At 40.8% G+C, this 15,881-nt stretch overlaps 1 protein-coding gene across 4 annotated transcripts in view; it reads right to left on the bottom strand.

Annotated features, from left to right (window-relative positions):
* Positions 1 to 15,881, bottom strand: part of Mctp2 (multiple C2 and transmembrane domain containing 2) — a 241,787-nt gene that overhangs the window by 133,550 nt on the left and 92,356 nt on the right. For 3 of the 4 annotated variants that reach the window (XM_005084546.4, XM_040730276.1, XM_040730287.1), the window contains 4 exons: positions 10,926 to 11,068; positions 10,068 to 10,144; positions 9,590 to 9,701; positions 5,643 to 5,678 (listed from right to left, as the gene is read on the bottom strand). In XM_005084546.4, coding sequence (XP_005084603.1) covers positions 5,643 to 5,678; positions 9,590 to 9,701; positions 10,068 to 10,144; positions 10,926 to 11,068 — 368 coding nt within the window. The remainder of the gene's footprint in view (positions 1 to 5,642; positions 5,679 to 9,589; positions 9,702 to 10,067; positions 10,145 to 10,925; positions 11,069 to 15,881) is intronic. The other variant, XM_021235587.2, reaches the window with a different exon arrangement.

Here is a 15,881-nt window from a genome sequence, read left to right as displayed (position 1 = left end):
GAAAACCCCACAAGTCAGTGTGTTCAGAATCTCATGGTGACTGCAGCTCCTTTAAGACAGCAGGAGGTCAGGGTTGAGACATTTAGCATGGGTCTATGTAGGGCCCCGTCTAGATGCAAAAACAGTAGAGATAGACAAATTCAGGGCAAGGGTAGAGCTCAGTGGTAAAGTGTGTGTTTAGTCAAAGCTCTGGGCTTCTATTCCTAGCACCAAGAGTTGTTAAAGAAGAGGAGAGTGATAGATGACAGATAATATCTACTTGGAGAAATAAGATAGTGACGTATGGATCCATGAGATTAGATTAAAAAGTAAACAGCCAGACATGCAAAGACAGATCTCTATGGACTAAGATAGGTGTGGTGATCTGAACGTATAATTCCATGGCTTTAAATTTAACCAAAAGTGTAAATAGTGCAAACATTGAAGAACACGTACAGATGAAAATGAACAAGCTGATAAACAGGAAACACTCTGCTTTCAGAGTGGACCAGGAAACATGCTCTGTCTTTGGCTCCCTTTGAAGGCTTCTTCTTTTTTAAACACAATTCTTTATTGATGCTTTGAAAATTTCACATCATGCACCCCAATCCTGCTCACCTCCCAGTCCTTTCACATCTGCCCCTTATCACTACAGAATGCCCCCCAAATTAATTCAAAAGGAAACACCTCACTCCTTCATCTTTCCAATCCCTCTTCATTCACTCTAGTGGCATTAGGAGCTGTGGTGTGCCACTCAGAGTATCCTTTTGTCCAATCAGCCTCATCCATGAAATGTTCATTGCAACGAGTCCTTGGTCTGATTTAAGGTCTCTGGTTTCTGGTATACCATAATCACTGGGTTGGGCCCTTATCAAACTCCTTTCAGATATCCAGTTGTTGCCCCGAGTCATGGAGATTCTCTGGTTACTGTTCTGCAGGCCCAGTCCTTTCATGCACTCCAGCAGGTCAAAGATGAGACAGCTGTTAGTGTGAGCCAACTCAAGGCCCAGGATGTGGTTCTGGGTAGTAGTTAAGCTGGTCACTTTGGGTCATTGGGACCACCCTGTCACGTAAGGGACAGCCAGCTTTCCTAGGTCTGTGCCATTACGGCCTGCTCTCCCATGCCTGTAGTGCAGAGTGGCACAGCCAGGTGGGTCTGAGTGGATGTCAATGGCTTCATGATATCATTGAAGACCAGAGTCTCTGTCGCCATCTGGGACCATGTAGGTGTCTGAGGGCCTCTCTGACACAGGGGTCATGCTGATCTGGGTGGGCTGTGCTGCCACATGCGGCCATAGTGGCATCTGAGCCTGTGCTGCTACATGGGACCATGTCTAGATCCATGGTCTTGCCACAGTTGGGGTCTGTGATGTCTGTGACCCATGGTGCCACCAAAAGTCAAACCCGGGTTCTAGGCTGCATACTATGCCCATGTTGGTGTCTGAGACTATGCTGCCATTGGGGTCATAGTGTCATCTGAGCCAGGGCTACTGCCAAAGGCCATGTCTTTGTCCATGGCCTACAGCAGTCAAGGTCTGTGTTGATGTTTGTGGTTCCTGATACCATCGAAGGCAATGCCAATGCCAGGGGTCTTGGTGACCACCTGTAGCTACGTTGGTGTCCAAAGGCTTCACTACCATGGGGGCGATGCTAATCTCAGTGGCTTGTGCAGCCCACATGGGACTGGACCCAGGCTGCTGCTGTAGATCATGCCTGGGTCCATGGCTGAACAGCAACCAGGCCCTGGGATAGCTGACCCTGCACCTTACTCGTCACTGTAGCAAGAGAGCTGGCGCTCTGTCCACCATGGGAGAGCTGACCCTCGTACTTGTCTGAGAATGCTTCTTCTTGCAGCAAGGGTTTCCTTGATTAGTCCCAGGCTCACAAACCAATAAGGCATGGGGAGTTCACATAGAGAAATGAGTATGGTGAGAAGTGTTGATCCAGACAGTCGATGGCGAGACACCCATTTGGGTAGAAATGGTAGGAAGTTTCTTGTACACACTTACTACGATCAGACAAAGCAATAATTAATCTCACTTATCTTCCTGGGTGAGATTTGGTCACATTAATGACAGACAATAGACAGACAGACAGTCAGACAGACAGACAGACACGGGCCCTGTTCAAATTCTTTCATTTTCCTCCTTCAGTCTAAGTTCTTCTACATCAATCAAGTTTGGTGCCAATTTCTCTCCAGTACCAAGCCAGCTGGAACACAGATGATTAGGGGACCTAGAAAGTGTATCCTGCAGAGCTCAGCCTCCACAATAACAGACAGAAACTGCAATAAAAGGGTATAAAGCCAAATGGGCCAAAAGCTGGCACTACTAGTCATGTAATTTCATAACAGACAATAAAAATGTTACACTAGTGTAGGTCCTCTCCTATCTTAGAGAGCCAACATATTAATTCTGAAATAGAGGGTCAAAAGAAGAACCCCGGGAGGGTGGGTCCTCATACTGATGAGAATACATGAAAGGCACAGGAAGCCTATAGCTAAAGAAAGGTGTTCAGACAGCATCACAAACCAAATGAGGAGAGTCCCTCCAACTCTTCGTGTATGTGTTTGTGTGTGAGTGTGTGTGTGTGTGTGTGTGTGTGTATGTATGTGTACTTGAGATGGAGGGAAGGAGGGACGGAGGGTAATAGAGCTACAAGGTGTCTAGGTACTATCACAGATACGTTACTTCCACTTTTAGTCACCTTTCTGGCCCTCCTTGCATTAAGCTGATGGTAACAGTCATGAGTGTTCTTGTGTAGAGCTGTAACAGACATCATAATACACGAAAGTGAGTCTTGGGGCAGCCCTGGCCACATTGAGTACTGCACAGCAACAGTGCAAAAAGATGCAGATGCCAGTCCATGATCTATTACATGAAACCCCAAATTCTCCATAGATGCTCATTTTAAAAGATTTCCTAGGAAGAAGCTAAGCCTATCTTAAATGCCATCCTCATATATCTAGCACCTTGAAATCTAGGGCATAATGTCAAAGGCACACTTATTCAGGAACATTTGAGGTAACACAAAAGTATTAAAGTTACAGAGAAAAAGAAGCAACTATCTAAATAAATGCATTATATAAATCAGATTGATGTTAAAATCCCTGTTATGCCATAGGTATCACAGAAGTAAAATTTTCTATATTTATAGCTAATTAATCTTTGTATCAGACATTCTCTAACATTAAGAATAATAAGAATAAAATCTTAAAAGAGAAGTTTGTGTGGAGTGGAGAAACAGTTCAGCAATGAAGAGCATTAGCTGTTCTTCTACAGTAGTGGTTCTCAACCCTCCTAATGCCGTGACTCTATAACACAGTTCCTCACGTGGTGGCGATCCCACCAATAAGATTATTTCATTGCTGCTTCATAAATGTAATTTTGCTACTGTTGAGAATTACATTGTAAATATCTGATATATAGGATATCTGATATGTGACCCCTGTGAAAGGGTCATTTGACCCCAAAGGGGTCACACCCTGACCCACAGATTAAGAACCACTATTCTAGATGATTCAAGTTCAATATCCAGCTTCTACCTGACAGCCCTCAATCATCTGTAACTCCAGTTTCAGGGGATCCAACTTCCTCCCCTGGCCTCCTCAAGCACCAGATATGTATGTGGTACATAGACACACACGCAGCAAACATTTAGACACATAAAATAGCAAAACACTATTTTTAAATTAAAGAAATTTGTGGTTTAAAAAATCAAAAGGTAGACAATCAGAGAGTTATCTGTGTTTATACAGTGTTAATGGCAGTGGATGTATAATTCCCCAGCGACTCTTTCTTGTAAGTCAAATTACAAGCCATCTCACTTTCCCCCTGAAACTGCATGCCTTCCAGTACAAAGAAAACAGCGTCAACATTAAGTGCTCACCAATGTATAATCTTCATGTCTCACATATGAATATCTCTAGTGTTCATCAAGCTTTACCTGTCTGGAATTTTACTAAACGTATGTACTGGCTTTGGACATTTATTACATTCCTGAGCCCAGCACACTGAAGTGAAAAATCCAGAAAGAGAAAAATAAGAGCAACAGCTCAGCCTCAACACATAACTCTGCAGTGTCTATATATAAATACTGCTCTCTGGATCCTCTGTCCCCTTCATAATTTTGATATCTTTATCCAAGCCGTCGACGTTTTTCCTACCCCTCTTCGTTCCATTGGCCATTGTTCCATAACCTCTCCTGTCCTCCCTAGGCTCCAATATTCCCCAGGCTCACAATTTCTGTTTCTTGCCTTTATGTTCTCCCACAAACTGCCAGTGCTCTTCCACAGACTGAGGCTCCCTAACTAAAGATGGTTATTGATGTACAGTACCAGTGTTTTAGTGCAGCAGCCGAATCAATAAAGGAGAAAATACTGCTTTGTCAGGCTTCACCAAGGCATTCTGGGAAACTTTACTGCTTTGGGTGGTTACAGCAACTCTTAATACAGAAAGGGAGAGCTGGACTCCCTTCTGTGGTGAGAAATGATGTTCTCCTACCCTCTAGTGACTATAAAGGAATAAAGCAAAGGTGGAGAATGTGTGAGATGGCAGTACACTAATATTAATCATGGCCTCATCTGTTTCTGAAGACGGACCACAGTATAAGGAGCCAAGTGAGATGCGAGCATGGCCAGTGACCCTTTCATAATTCTGTTGACATGCTTAAAATGTAGATATGCTATAGCCAGTATGAATACACTACAATAAGTGTGTGGTTACAATATAGTCAGTATGGATACAGTATAGTCAGTGTGTGGCATCGGAACATTGGCTCTTTCTGAATGCAAGACAGTCTTAGTATCTCTCTGTGTGTGTGTGTGTGTGTGTGTCTGTGTGTGTGTGTGTGTGTACACACTCATGCATATACAAGTGATTGGCTGTACAACCCCTTTTTATCCCAGGCACAGATTTGTTCCAAAATTCAGACATCAAATTAGACAAAGGGCCTAAAGTACCATATCATTTAACTAGAATTCTACAGCTCTTGATAAAACTGCTAACTTGAGTTAAAAATACTTTGGGGGTTGCTTCTAGAATAATTTTCACATTTCCACCTAATTTATAATTTTCTAATTTGTCACCTTAATAAATGATTAAATTCTGAATGCTTTTATTGGTATGCCTACTTGTATAAACTTTAAAATATCATACAATTGCTTAAATTTACTAATGATGTGCAACCCACCAGTACTCCATAAAGATAGATTTAAAATATTATCATTATACATTGAGAAATAGTTTTATTTCAGGAGATATGGGGGGACTGATAATGGCTGCCACATATTCTTCTAGTCTTCATGTCGCCCCTAAGGACTCATATTAGCTTCTCATGGCAAATTAACCTCCTGAAGGGACAGCATCTAACCGTGCCACATTCTAAGTGTTCCAAGCTTAGCGAAGCGTACAATTCTAACATTCCTGGTACATATAAAATGTCATCACTCAAGTGCAAGTTCCAAATTCCGACCATGCCCTCACTTAATGAAACTCTAAAGAAATGTCCTTCCCTTTTGAGTCGTTAAGACAACAAGAGGTACAGAATGCCAAGACAAATCAAGTCAGAATGATACTAATTTTCCTTATGCAGGTACATACGTTAATAATGCATTTATGAAAAATACACAGTTTTATTCACATGATAAGAACAAGTAAATTTACCTTGCTGGCACTTAACCGCTTCCGATTTGACCAACGCTTCATTGTACAGTGAGGATATCAAAAATGAAACAGAGAAACATTGGATCATTTATAATATAATTAAACTATTTTATACTATGTAAGATGCAGATTATACTCAAATTATCAACTCCCAAATTGGAAAATGAGCCTCTCCCATCACCTACCCCTCCCCACAAAAATCTCACGTAAACAAGGAGATAGGCAAATTCTTCCTACACATCATTTTCTTGGGTATTCATAGCAGATCGGCATTGGCAGACAAAAGTCATTCTATCTCCATAACATTTTTTGAATTAAACAAAATAGTATCATTTTATCTTCAAGTAGGAGAGTCAGGTTTCTCCTACTTACAATGTTTAAGCAGCATTGTAAAGATGTTTTTAAATTCTTAAATAATATTAGTTTAGTTCACGTTCAGGTCATCTATTGCTTTTGGTAACAGAAAACAGAATTATATTTACTTTCATAGGTTAACACCTGACTGCCAAAATAAAGAAAAGAATGGGGAACTTACACCACATGGAAATTTGCTATTTTGTAAGCTAATTAAAAAAACACTAAAATTTTTAGGATCATCATTGTCCAGTTAAATTAATTTAATTGATCTAGCAAATGTGTGAAGAAAGAAAAAAGTTATGAAGGCCAACACATTTCCCCAAGTTCTTTTCTGATCCCTCTTTTGTCACGAAAATGCGGCTCAATTTCATCTAGGGTTGAAATTTTCTCTCAGCAAAGTTCATCTCCTCTCCCAATCACTATCCAGTACAACAATGCCCTGCTCTGGCTGGCTCACAAGCTAACTGCTTGTTAAAAACGTGCTTACATTCAGGATACTGCAATTAAATTATGAAATCTAATCAAGCAGACCACATTTACTACAATGCTCAGGGAACAGAAAAATGCAGGTAAATGACATGTCTACTTTGTTAGACTTTCTCCTCAATAAGAAAGCAGAAAAAGAACAATGGTCAAGAGAAGTCCACTCACGTTCCACTAGCCAGCCTTGGGACAGGACACAAAGAACTTTAAGGTTCTCATTAAGACTTGTCCTGGGGAAATGGGGAGGTGGTCATTGTGCACCTGACATAGTTACAAGTGCTACAACTACGGTTTAAAATAAAATGTTCCAGGGTTTTCTCGATAAAAAATACCAGGTATCCCCACTTAATCCAATCACAGAAATGAATGACAATCTTATAGCTTCATAAAGAAAGATATTGAGTCCTTTTTATATAAAGACTTGATTTTTTGTAGTCATCATAAAAGATAAACCAGATTAGGATACAGACATCACACCTACTTTACTATAATGCTACAAGCTACCATATACTTAGTATTTCTACCATGCCTGGCACTGTGGTTGATCTTGTCACTTGATAAAACAGGTATCCTCATTCTTATCTCACACATGAGGGAAACTCTTCAGAGAGGTTAGCTAACCCTGTGGATGTGATTGAGTCAAATCCAGTCAATCTAGTAGTCAAACATGGACAATTTGATGACAAGTCCACAATTTTACTTATGATCCTACTCCTCTTCAAGACAAAGAAAATACAATTCACTCGGCTCAGTCAGGGCAATGCACCCTACTTAGATGTACAGCACAGAGATTAGCTGCACATCTTAAAGTTTTGTTTTGTTTTGTCACTTTGGTTCTAAAGCAACAAAATTTGCCTCACTGATGGAAATAAAAATAGGTGTAAAACTGAGAATCCAAAGTGGATCTCCTCCACAGTTTACATGTAAGTGACAATGTATAAACCAAGCATTCTAATTACCTAAATCTACTGCCCTATAGGTCCAAGGGCTTGTTATTTTCACTTAAAACCCCCAAATAAACATGCCTTTTAATATCCATTTAAGCTTAATAAAAAGAACAAATGTTTTCTTCTCCCTAGATACTCAAAGGGACCCGGGTAGTCCTGTAAGTAAAAGGCTGTATATATGGCTAATAACAAGTCATTCCTCTATTACTAGATACTCAAAGGGACCCGGATAGTCCTGTAAGCAAAACACTGTATATATGGCTAATAACAAGTCATTCCTCTATTACTGACACTTTGGTTACACATAGATCAAGTAAGTAAATAGAATAGGGAAATTACAAAGAAAAGTAAATGAGATAGGCAGGCTTTCGGGTGATATTACCTTCCCATTATATAAAATAAACTGCATATTTGGTTTCTGTTGGGCAATGCATAAGGAGAACACACAAGGAAGCAGAGATGCTGGTAATCTCAACAGAGGAGGTGGTGGGTGGTACTAAAAGGGGCCAGGTCAAGGGAGATGAAGACAGCGGATACTCTCGATACTTCGAAAAGACACACTTTGAGATGCATCCCAAAAGCAATTCCAAGCTGCTTCTTGCATTATTTGCTCTGTAGTTTGAGAGTACTTGAAATCAGAGAGCTATTACTTTAAAATTCCAAATGTGGCACTATTAAATGCCATTGGAGTACAATCTGATTGTCGAGGGGCGTAGTCTAGTGAGGTGTGTAAAAATTCAAAAGGTGTGGCTGTTTTCATTGGAAACATCAACTTTACAAAAGTCACCAAAGAAATATTTAGAACACATTGACTGTCAAGTGATCCATCCTGATTCAAATACCTATTTATATTTCATGTTAGTTTAGCCTGGCACCAACTTCAATTCGCCCACCACCAACTATACACTTGAATAGCAAATCCGAGGGCATAGATTCAGAAGCAACAGCGACAGGATAAAAATGAGTTAAAGGAAAGCCTGGGACAGAGTCCAGACAAGACAATGCTTGCCTTCACCATAGCTATAGTTTCCTTGAGGTCCCAGTGTGAATGAACAGTGTTACCTTAAGTATAAATAGAGGTTTAGCCCATCATGTTTTACGTAAATTAACCTAATAAATTCAAATGGTAAAAAGCAAATGTTTACATGACACTCTGACAATTGAAAAAGTCATAGTAAAATTTTTGCTATTCCTATGCCTATTACTAGCTAGCTTCTAGGCATTTACTAGTAAATTATTTGTGGCCTTCACTATGAAATTAATTACAACAGAAAGATTAAGCAATAGCTAAAATGAAGAATATTTTTCTCAATTTAGAAAATAATATTAGAAGCTTAATTTCTAAGCAGGCTTCAGATTTTCGCATTGGATTCCACGCAGGTTCAAATGTAACATGTCTTCAGTAACTGCTTTAGTTTGCTTAAAAAATATCTTTAAGTAAATTGTAATCAAACATATTGTGCTTTTATTTTAATTATTGGAATTATGATGGGCAATCCATGAATATGAAAATGAGATTATGTTTCCATCAGCATGTTTACTTGTAAGAGCAGACTTTCTGTCTTATCATAACAAAATCAAATGCTTCACTAATGGTGCAGACATCACTATTCTATAGTGTGTTAATGAGAGATTTCCATGCGAGAGAATAGGGAACATTAAAATTTGCATTTTTCACAAAAGCACACCCAATGGAAAAGGTAGCAGCTAAAAGCAACAGCCAGTGAAGAAGGCAGAGGACTGGACATGTTTCAAGAGAACACTTGATCACTTTATAATTCAGGATGTAAACATTCAATCCTGGGAACTGCCTGCATAACGGAATATGTGAATGTCACTCAGAATGTAAAAATTACTAAATGGAAACCCTGATGCTTAAGGAAACTATATTTCAAATGGTTTATCCAGGCAAAACACATACAGTCTGTGTGTGAGTTTATTAGCAATCCTAGCCATACTTTTGTCAGCCAGGTAATGTATTACTATTACCTAGGTTGTCTAGCCCATAGTTCATGAGAAAGAATGTAGATAAATACATACTGAAACTTGATGCAATTGTTTGACTTCTCTCCTTAATATAAAATTAACACTCATCCTGTCTTTGGCCAGCTATCAAAGAATCACACAGTGGAGAGGTTAAGCAGACAGGTTCCCACTTACATGCCTCTTGAAATCACCCTGTTTTACAACTAGGTTCAAATTTAACACAATCACTCCCATGTCATCTTCTAAACTGTTTGGATCTTCCAGTTTTAAAATATGTTCGGTAGTCCTGCAAGCAAAAACATAACACGTGATTTTAACAGTAACTGGCAATGTTGCAGGCTTGACAGTACATCAGAAGCTTAAGGAAATACCTACTACCTAAGATTAGATGGTGGGGAGTAGGGGAATACTGAACCACATTTAATGAAAATAAATTTTCTGGGGGTGGGGGGACAGCCCTCTGAACATTGTCAATTTCAACACTGGTTAACTGATTTTCCCTGCTCTATCACCCACCAAAAAAAAGAATAGAGACATGTTTTAAGTTAAATTATGAGCCTCAATATTTTAAAATCTAAATAAGTATCACTTAATATGAATATGGATTTCCCCTGGAATTCACTGATAATGATTCAAGGTAAAAGTAGGATACCTGTTAAGTTCAAGATCCCTGAGAATGACAAAGGCAGAACCCATGAAGTCAGATGTGGTTAAGTCTCGATCGTACACCTAGAAAAGGCAGAGGGTATTAGCATACAGGGCCACCCAAACCAGCTGGCTTTGTCAAATGACTAACATATAGAACAGGCTGGGGCCTCACAAATCCATCTTGTAGTCCTTACAATAATTTGCGCAGTGAAGCTGAATAAAAATATAGTCAATACAGAGAATTATTTTCCCTATTTTGCTAGCCATGCTGGAAACAATAGGAAAAAAAAACCTTATAAGGCAGTGGTCAAATACAACCAAATATTACACACAATGGACTCTATGGGCCCTCCCTATAGTTTAATCGGCCTTTCATTAAAAACTTAGCATTTTCCATGGTGAACAGGTCTGCCAATTAAATAGAAATTTGCTAACTATTGTACAGCCATCCCATTCTGCACTCAACTCATATAGTTTAAACCCAGATGTTGGGGTAATTGATGCTTACACCTGGTAGCTTGAAGCTCTATTAAGTATAAGGTTCTTTCTAATGAGAACAGTGTCTATACTTGTCACCATTACAGGGCCAGTAATAATTCTTCCACACCGAATAAGTTTAAATAGAGCCAATAAGGACATTATTTACACAGTGCATGGTGACTTTGTAGCATACATATCTCCCTGATTTGAGGGAAACACAGTTTCATAAAGAGCCTTAAACAATTCCTCCTACAGTATTAATGTTTCAATCCAGCCTGAGGGGAAAAATGGAAAGATTAATTGAGGCAAGTTCACTTTTAAGGAGGCCTGAGATCAACAGAAGGATAAATATTTTGAAGGAAGGAGCTGACTTGATTATTACCTTCACACGAAGCTTTTGATCAAGGCTGTGTATCGGCAGCACAACTATCTCATCCCAAATCGGGTTCAAGTTCTTATATATGACTTTACTTTTGTACAGCGTCTTCCCGTTCAGTTTAAATTTCACATACGGATCACTCGTGCCTTTAAAGGAAAAAAAAGAGAACATGACAGAATTTCAAACACACACACACATACACACACACACACACACACACACACACACACACACAAATCTAAGATTTCTACCAAGTCAAGAATCTTCCCACAGTGCCCAGGCCTGCTGCAAGCCAGAGAACACACTGAGATCGGTGTCTCTCTGTGGACAGATACGAAGTCCTAGAGGTGTCGTGGGGAGGGAGAAATGCAACAACGTAAGGGTAAATGATTAATTCTGTTGTGTCTTCTAGTGGTTGAATATGAATGGGCTTCCTGAGCTTTTTATGTGGTTTCATTGTGGATATGTCACCCCTCAATAACCCACAAAAATTCAAAAAAAAAATATCAAGTCAGTGTCAGGAACCCCAGGGAGAAGCTTGCCCCTCCTAGGATCAGTATGAAGTCCATGAAAAGGGAAAGCCGCCATTCCCAAATATTTAGCAGATGGCTGATTCAATCGAATCTTACACCTTAAAACATAATAATAACAAATAAATTAGCCTCTGCAATCACTCATTCAAAAGACGATGTGAGGGGACTCAGCCTGCCACCAGGGGCATAAAGATTAAGTCAACAGAGTAACCATTCTTTGCCGCCTCCTCGCACCTGCACCAAAGCTGCACACATTGTCCCCACCCAGGACCAGCACAGGAGCCAGGCCCTCAGCTGGCCTCAGAGCTGACACAGCTGACCTGACTGGCCCCTCCTGGGGTGCTTTGAAATGGATACCAAAGGGAATGAATAATATCCCTGAAGTTGCAATCTCCCCAACACACACACACACACACACACACACACACACACACACACACTGATGGTAGATCCTACTCTTCCACATTTCTTAGATCAATTGAAAAGAAATAAAGCCTACAAACAGAATGCATGAATTGTGCATTGTACCTATATGTTACATGAATATGTATATCATCTAACATGCCAAGGGCAGAAACTTGCTCATCCGTATCAGGTGAGTGCAGAAACAGGAGCAAATGAACAATTAGCAGAGGGATAAGGGAAGCCCTGCTTTAAGATAAAACTTGTGAGCAGAGTTATAGCATTGTAGTCCATCCTGAAACCCAGCCCTATGGGGATGTGTGTAAGGAGGCACCATTATCTAATTTGGGGCCCCAGATAGGTTCCACGAATATTCATTGAAGTACATTTCTGATACGAAATTCAAGCCAATACCATCTACAAATATTCTATCAAAAAATCAATCCCATTACTTTGCTGCAAACACGTCACTAAGAACTAACATTCTTCACAGTTTGTCACATAGCCCCTTCCATGTGGCCTCAGTCGTAAACACCACAGAAAGTAAATGCGATGCATTCCTGAGCTATCTGAGTGGAAGGTGCCATCACTCTGGAACAAGGCAGCACACATTCTCAAATAGCCTTACTAGAGCAGGGATTTTCTAAGTTAGCATTCTAGTGATACAAGGGCACTGACTTTTAAACAAAGAAATTAAAATAAGCCACAAATATCAGACACGTCCAATTCTACCATCTTAAGTTTGGCAGGGCAGGAATGGAAGCCCAGCCTTCATTTGAAACACGTACCCAAGCTGAGCAGCTTTCCAGGGCTAGTAAAAAATAAATGCATTCACAGGCACTCAGTGGAATTCTCACTGGTGAGTGAGCATCTGCCCACCCCCATTCAGCGGCTTGAGAGAAAACCTCTGGCTGGTCAGGTTTTAACAATCATCGTGATATATATATATAAAAAAAGTGGGGGGAACTATAATAAAAAGAGGCCTTTAATTAAATGAAATTGCCACTCTGGGATCAGGGCCTTCATGCTTGTCAGCGTACTCTCAAAATAAACATCTCAAAACTCGGCCTCAGTGGTGTCACTTTCTCACAGGCAAGGCATACTGGGTAATCCCCAAGCATCTTGACAGCTACATAATGTTCAAACTGTTTCACGGGTGAATGGCGGCAGTTGCGTGAAAGAAAATATTAATGTCTGGAATTAATAGAAAAAAAGGACCAGGGTTTACAAAGCCAAATAAGGAAAGAGGGTGTCAAGTTAGTGCGGTGTTAATTGTTCGGGAAAATTCGCAAGGAGGGGGTAGTTTGTGGTGGTTTTCTCTCTTGGAGCCTAAGTGCCTGACTGTCAGGGAAGTGGCATCCCAGCTAGGCTGTTCTGAAAAGGGGCCAGCAGCTCTGGAATGCGACTCCCGGATTATACACATGGTGAGCTGACACCTGAATGGGTGGACTTTAACCTTCCTCACTGGGAGCCTGGGATACAAAGAGGCTCTTGTGGTAGTTGGTGCTTTCAGTGGGGACCAAGAGACCAGGCTGTGTCCAGGCAGACCCTCACTCTGACACTGGGGGCCAGGCCCAGCCATCTTCTCCCACACTACACAGACTGGAGCGTCCACAAACAGAACCCCTACATGTACAGACTCAACCAACCATGGGCACAACCTAATTTTAAATATATAAAATGTGTCCTTACAGAATAAGTACAGACTCCTGTCCTGGTCATTATCCCACAGACACAACACAGCTATTTACTTACATGGTATGGACATCATGTGCTTCATCTACAGATGAAGTAAAAAGTAAGGGGAAGTGCACATAGGTTGTATATGATTGTATGATCGTTTACATGTAATACCATACATACATGCATGCAAGCATGGCAGTTTATATACTACATTCTGTATAAAAGACTTACACATTCATGGATTATGGTATCACCAGAGGCGCTGGAAACATCCCCATGCAGATCCCAGGGGATGGCTGCATCTGTAGTCCTAATCCTTGCAGCACAGAGGCACAACGCCCCACCACCACCACCACCACACACACACTTAAGAACCACAGTTGTTCCTGTTCGTACCCACTAACTTACAGATGGTTACTCTCCCTTGACCTGCACCTGTCAGCCATGCTACCTGTCAATCATGCTACCAGATCACAAACACTCCCGGTCTTTTCCAAGGCTTTTCAGATACCCAGCTGTTGCTAAGACACAAGACACTGCTCTTCTGCACCTGATGGTACGTGCACCCCACAACACAGCATAGGATCCTGGGTTGGTAATGTTCAAAAGAATTGGACATGGTGTGCAGTTCTGCTCAGTAGTAGGTAGCAAAGGTATTACCTAGCTCGCTTGTCAGTGAGGGCTTAAATCAAAGAGACAGGAGTTGGACCAAACAAGAACAAAGACCTGGGTATCAATGGGGCAGGGAGGGAGACCCCAAATAATAACTGGTGTTGTAATCACAAGCAAACATTTCAGTAAACCCAAAAGTTAAGGAAGAAACATCATAGAAAGAAATAGATTACAAGAGGCTGTTTTGAGTCAGAGACCAAAGTGCCTTAAACATATACAATAAAGGGTTAGTTATTATTCTGCAAGAAATGTGGGTGTTTTATTTCCTGTTCCCGGCCTTTTAAATTTTGCTTAAGTAAAAGTAATACATGCCCCCAAAGTTTGAAACACATGAAATGAAACAAAGTCTGTACCCTCTGAGTGGTCCCTGAACTCATTTGTCTGGTTCGATACCCACAAGCAGTTTCTCGGGTGATTTAAAGGAGAAAACACGTGCAGGAATCATTTTTAAATGACTGAATTTCCTCGGGTAGTATGCCATAGTCCAGGGGCCACACCAGCAATATGCACCTCCTGGTGTCTTTGCAACTAAACCCATCTTTACTGAGCTGGGCTGCTGTAGACAGCATTTCAGCCAGCAGGCTGAGGTAGCCATCCCAGAATCCCGGAATCCTGTCTACAGCAAGTTTGCAACACTCAAGCGTGGCAGTGGCTCGTTTTGTTTCTAACAGACCTTATAAAATTGTTTTCTAATTCTTATCAAACTTAGGCGCGGGTGGGAAGGGGGGCTCTCTGGGTAGGAGAGCTTGCTACTCTTTCTTGCTGCTCACCCACTCTGGGAAGCTCATAGGGGGATCCAACAACCCCTCCTGGCATTTCATGGCACCCACATCCATGGCATATGCAGGCACACGCACACCTACACATAAATGTATATAAAATAAATCGTCTTCGAATGCTTAGCAAACTTAGAGTATAGTGTTATTTCTTTCTGCATTTCCCTAACACTGAATATTTTAAACCTTTATTTTAATATGTTGGCAGGTGGGGGGGGGGAAACAAAGTACCTCTGTCTCTCCCCTTATCTGTAACACTTTCAGGGAATTTCCTGCTGTTGTGACTTCGATTTGTGTTGCCAATCAGATTCTCGTTATTACATGATTATCTGTCTTTCAGCGGGCTTAGCTTGGCATCTGGCTAAGCCTGCAAGGGATCTTTCTTATGGAAACAGCTCACCAACTCCACAACTTGTCAGAATTTAACAAGTTGATACTGGCAATAAATTATTTTCCTTTTTATTTCATCAAATTAGCCAAGATCTGACTTTTGCCTTTGTACTTTCACAACCTGCACAGAAGCATTTTTTTACTGTAAGATTTTAAATTAATACAGTTGTGTTTCTTCCCATTGATTTTTGCACATTTTCTTTTTTTTTTTTTTACATTATAGGTTTTTTTTTGGTCCATCTGGAGTTATTTTAGTATGAAGAGGAAGGAAATGTAGGTTCACTCAGGAGGAGAGTAAAGTGATCAGAGCCAAGCTTCGCGTATAAATCTGACAGCAGCTTATAATTTAGATGAGGGAGGAAGGGGGAGAGAGCAAGGACACCTGGGTGCTGGGCCGAAAGCTGAGCAGGGGGCTGAGGGTAGAGGACAAAACTGAGCTCAGACCCTAAGAACCACATGCAGGAGGTGAGGGATCTGGCTCAGTCGTTAAAGTGCTGGCTGAG

This window comes from Mesocricetus auratus, unplaced genomic scaffold (assembly GCF_017639785.1).
Source record: "Mesocricetus auratus isolate SY011 unplaced genomic scaffold, BCM_Maur_2.0 Super-Scaffold_4256, whole genome shotgun sequence".
NCBI classification, from domain to species: Eukaryota; Metazoa; Chordata; class Mammalia; order Rodentia; family Cricetidae; genus Mesocricetus; species Mesocricetus auratus.
The sequence above is the reverse complement of the archived record's forward strand: the minus strand, read 5'-3'. Positions and strand labels throughout refer to the sequence as shown.